General features: G+C 38.1%; 1 protein-coding gene across 2 annotated transcripts in view; it reads left to right on the top strand.

Annotated features, from left to right (window-relative positions):
- abhd3 (abhydrolase domain containing 3, phospholipase) overlaps window positions 1-4,479 on the top strand; it is a 23,237-nt gene that overhangs the window by 17,557 nt on the left and 1,201 nt on the right. For both annotated transcript variants that reach the window (XM_016516736.1, XM_016516735.1), the window contains exons 6-8: window positions 1,778-1,951; window positions 3,457-3,505; window positions 3,590-3,755. In XM_016516736.1, coding sequence (XP_016372222.1) covers window positions 1,778-1,951; window positions 3,457-3,505; window positions 3,590-3,755 — 389 coding nt within the window. The remainder of the gene's footprint in view (window positions 1-1,777; window positions 1,952-3,456; window positions 3,506-3,589; window positions 3,756-4,479) is intronic.

Below are 4,479 nucleotides of genomic sequence, written 5' to 3'. Positions count from 1 at the left end.
ATTTACAAAATATCTTCATGGAACATGATCTTTACTTAATATCCTAATGATTTTTGGCATGAAAGAAAAATCAGTAATTTTGACCCATACAATGTATTTTTGGCTATTGCTACAAATATACCCCAGCGACTTAAGACTGCTTTTGTGCTCCAGGGTCACATTTATTATCAATGTTGAAAACAGTTGAATATTTTTGTGGAAACCGTGATTGAACTTTAATTTGGCCTGCAAAGTGAGAAACACGGACAAAAAAAAAGGTGCGCTCGTTCAAAACGGTTGTGTTCGATCCTTCGCTGGCTGTGCTGATTTAAATCTAGCGGTTCTGTTGTGTTTGTGTCGCAAGTTCAGTGACGCAGGTAGTGACGATTCTCTCCGGCCAATCCGTGATCAGCAGAGTTTACACGTCACGTTTTGGTAACGGTACAGTTCACTTGGAACCTCAACCGAGGTGGTACTAAAAAAAGTACCAGGTACCAGGTACTGTACCCAGTGGAAAACCCCCCAAAAGTGAACCGTACCTTGCCGTACCATGCAGTGGAAAAGCGCCAATAGAATCCAGTCACAAAAATGAAATGTATAGTGTAACACGGATTTAAACCAAAAGAAGGGCTGTACAAATAATCAAATCGTGATTAGTGTTTGTGATTATTAAACTGCAACTACTATTGAAATATGAAGTCTGCTTGTATCTCTGAGCGCTGCAGTATCGTCTACTACTCATACTATACTTCGTTAATACTTCATCTATTACAAATGTGCAAAAAGGAAACAAACCCATACACAACTGAAACACTGCTGTTTCCATAAAAAGCATTATATAATAATGTTCATTCCTGACTTGTATTATAAAGTGTTCCCAGTTCATGCTTTGTTCATGCATTTATTTCCCTGTCATTTGATGCAGATGAAATTTCCCAAAGCCTCACAGCATCATTTCATCCTAAATTTATACCTCTTTCTAAGTAAAAGCTGAGTTGGCAGCACAGTGCTCTAATCTGCTCCGTCTTACAGAAAGAAAAGGGTCAGCTTCATACGGCTTATGTATATATATGTGTGTGTGTGTGTGCAGGGCCGTAGCTGAGGTATGCGGGGCCCCGGTGAAGGTTGTACCTGTGGGCCCTATTTGAAATTGTGTAAATAGGCTAGCACAGATAAATAAATAGAACAAAGATGCAAATTAAATTTTTTTTTTCACTTTTAGCGGTGTTCAGGTACAGAATTGTAATCAACGAATGTAAAAGCATTGCATTGTCTTTACTGTTTAAATTATATATAGATTAATCCTTGTTAAAGCTACAAAATCCAAGTTATTCAAGAGCAGTGAGTAATTTTCTCTCTTTTTTCTTGGATTAACATTAACGATACAGACAGCAGCTAGTAAATTAGGCGCTGTCACTTGCATGGATCCAATATAATGAAACGCATCTTTATCAACTGTTTATTTTCACTTATGACATAACCACCAGTTTTCGAGGATACTCAGCAAGACGGGTATTTTGAGAATTTTGTAATGTATTTGTCCGTTCAAGCGCAATAAGACACAAAAGAGAATTCTCGATTCTGTAGTTGCGCACAGCATGCGAGTACTAAATTAAGTTCTTTCATGTCTTCTTGCACTTGAATGCTTTAAAATCTCTTGAATGTTTAAACTGGCAAGGCTTAAAAACACATGCAAATGATAAGCTTTCGTGACGACGCGCAACAGTGACCGATTGCACAGTCCATCAACTGTCCTGAGCGTCTTTATGAGTACATCTCATATCTTGACACCCTGCAGGATGATGCTGGCGAACTATCTGGGTCGGAAGGGCTCTGAGGTGCGTCTGAAGGGAGTGGTGGTTTTCTCGGCAGGCTGGGATGTGTTTGAGTGCACGGCTTCACTGGAAAAGCCCCTGGACCGCTTCCTCTTCAACTCCTACCTCACCAGCTGCCTGCAGGCATCCGTGGACCGGTCAGTGGTAGTCAGAGGGGGATAAACCCGGCTTAATTCACCGTAGTCTAGTGTGTGTGTAGTGACGTCGCAGAGGACATTGTCCTCGACTGCCCCTCTTTTTGGGTCTGATCTCTTTTTGAGTGTTACCAAATGTGCCAAATAAGATTAAATGGAATTTATGTATTTTGCTTCAGTTTCAGAACAGGCTGTTGAAATGAATTGAACACTTTGCACATAAGGGGCTTATTCTACTTTAATTAACTCTTAATCAGATTATCAAAAACTTACAAAAACCTCTCTCGTCCAACACTGTCGTCACTCCTCCTTTTATCCTTCCGGAGCTCCTCCGTGGGACTCGAGACCGGTGAGTGGCGCAGGTGTCGTGCATTAGCATTTACTCCACCGGCCTCGCTCAGTTCCCACGGCTCTCGGCCCCGCCCCTCTCGTCACAACCATGATACTACTGAATGGCTGTCTGAAATAGAACACTAGCATACTACTCTAACTATATGTGTAGTATGCAGTATACTGTGCACAGTATGCACATTTTCTGTATGCATATATTAACCAAATAACCTTCTACATTTGCAAGAGAGCACATTACGTTGGGTACACTCTCCCACAAATGCCGTGCACTCAACTTGACCTGCCATTTCTAGTGTTATGGATCAACCAGAATTAATGTCAACCACAAATTTGACATCTCTTTCATTTTTCATTTGATTGGGCAGCTAAACACATTTTTACACAAAATTCAATTCAAAATGCAAAATAACTTTTGTAAGGGTTGACAACTCTGAATTTAATTTGCAATATGATTTTTGTAACATTTGTCACTGCATAATTTGTACTGTTTCACATACTATTTTTAAGAATTAATATGCAGTACAGTGTATGCTGCACAGAATAAAATTTAAGAACCATATTTACCACATGGTAAAAAAGTTTCCAAATCTAAATGACCTTGTTTTTTTTATGCCTTATTTATATCCATCCATCCATTTTCCAAACTGCCTGTCCTATGTTAGTATTTGAATAATGTGCTTAAAGAAATAGTTCACCCAAAAATGAAAATATGCTAAAAATGTACTCTTCCCCAGACCATCAAAGATGTAGATGAGTTTCTTCATGGGAACAGATTTGGAGAAATCCATAATTCCATCACTTGCTCAGCAATGGATGCTCTGCAGTGAATGGGTGCCGTCAGAATGAGAGTCCAAACAGCTGATAAAAACATCACAAGTAATCCACAGACTGATTCTGATGGCACCCATTCACTGCAGAGGATCCATTGGCGAGCAAGTGATGTAATGCTACACTTCTCCAAATCTGGTACCTTGAAGAAACTAAGTCATCTACATTTTGGATGGTCTGAGTGAAAGAAAATTGTCAGCAAATTTTCATTTTTGGGTGAACTATTCCTTTAATTATATCATTATTACGAATACAGTTATGAATACGTTCTTGTTATATGAAGATTATCCCAATCCTCATTGTGACATTTTCCTCTTTTCTTTTTGCAGTCACAGAACCATTCTTGAAAAAAAATATGACATAGACCATGTGATGAAGGTGAGTTATTCATTCTGACTTACACAATATTGTGTCACATTTGTCACATGTTAATGTAATAGTATTATTGCTTGCATTCCACAGGCTAAAACAATCCGAGAGTTTGATGAACGTTTCACATCAGTCATGTTCGGTTATCCATCCAATGACGACTACTATCGAGACGCGAGCCCCATTCACAAGATCAAGTCTGTGCAGGTGCCAATGTTGTGCCTCAATGCAGCGGACGATGTCTTTTCCCCCAATCATGGTGAGTCGGCCAGATTTATTAGGGCTGCGTGAGAGGCTATAGCCCATTATAAAGTGTATTTTCCTTCAGTGTTAATTTTGACAGCAAATTTTGATTTAGTTTTAGTCATAGTCTTGACTAAAATGCCATTTAGTTTTAGTCATATTTTAGTCATTTGAATTGTTTTTAGTTTTAGTCTAGTTTTAGTCGACTAAATATCATAAGATTTTAGCCGACTAAATCTACAGTAAATTTAGTTGGCTAAAATCTAATGGGTTTAGTTACAGTGCATTTATTAAGCATTTCTCTAAAATTTCCAAACTCATTATATAGGTTTGATATTAAGGTTTTATCATGATATACACCGATTTAACTGCGGTGACACACAACATGCCTTTGTGTTAAAATGAGATAAAACCACTTCTCATAAAGAACATTGAAATAATGAAATACCAATGGTTATATAGATTAATTATGCATTCTTTATAGCAACCTGTTTACCATATTCTTCATTCTTTCAAGCAGACATATTTATTTCTATAAATACATTTAGATTAATCTTTAGGGCTACTAAAGTTTTTCAGTCAAGAGCAGTGCGTGATTTTCTGTCTTTCTGTTGTTGCTTGTTTAACATCAATGACTCGGACAATAGCAACTAAACTAGGCTGCTATCCCTTTAAAACCGAATGCACAGCTATGATACACATTCTCCCTGCTGTTTACGTTCACTTAAGACGTAATCAAC

Source organism: Sinocyclocheilus rhinocerous, unplaced genomic scaffold (assembly GCF_001515625.1).
Source record: "Sinocyclocheilus rhinocerous isolate Xijiao unplaced genomic scaffold, SAMN03320098_v1.1 scaffold807, whole genome shotgun sequence".
NCBI lineage: Eukaryota > Metazoa > Chordata > Actinopteri > Cypriniformes > Cyprinidae > Sinocyclocheilus > Sinocyclocheilus rhinocerous.
The sequence above is the reverse complement of the archived record's forward strand: the minus strand, read 5'-3'. Positions and strand labels throughout refer to the sequence as shown.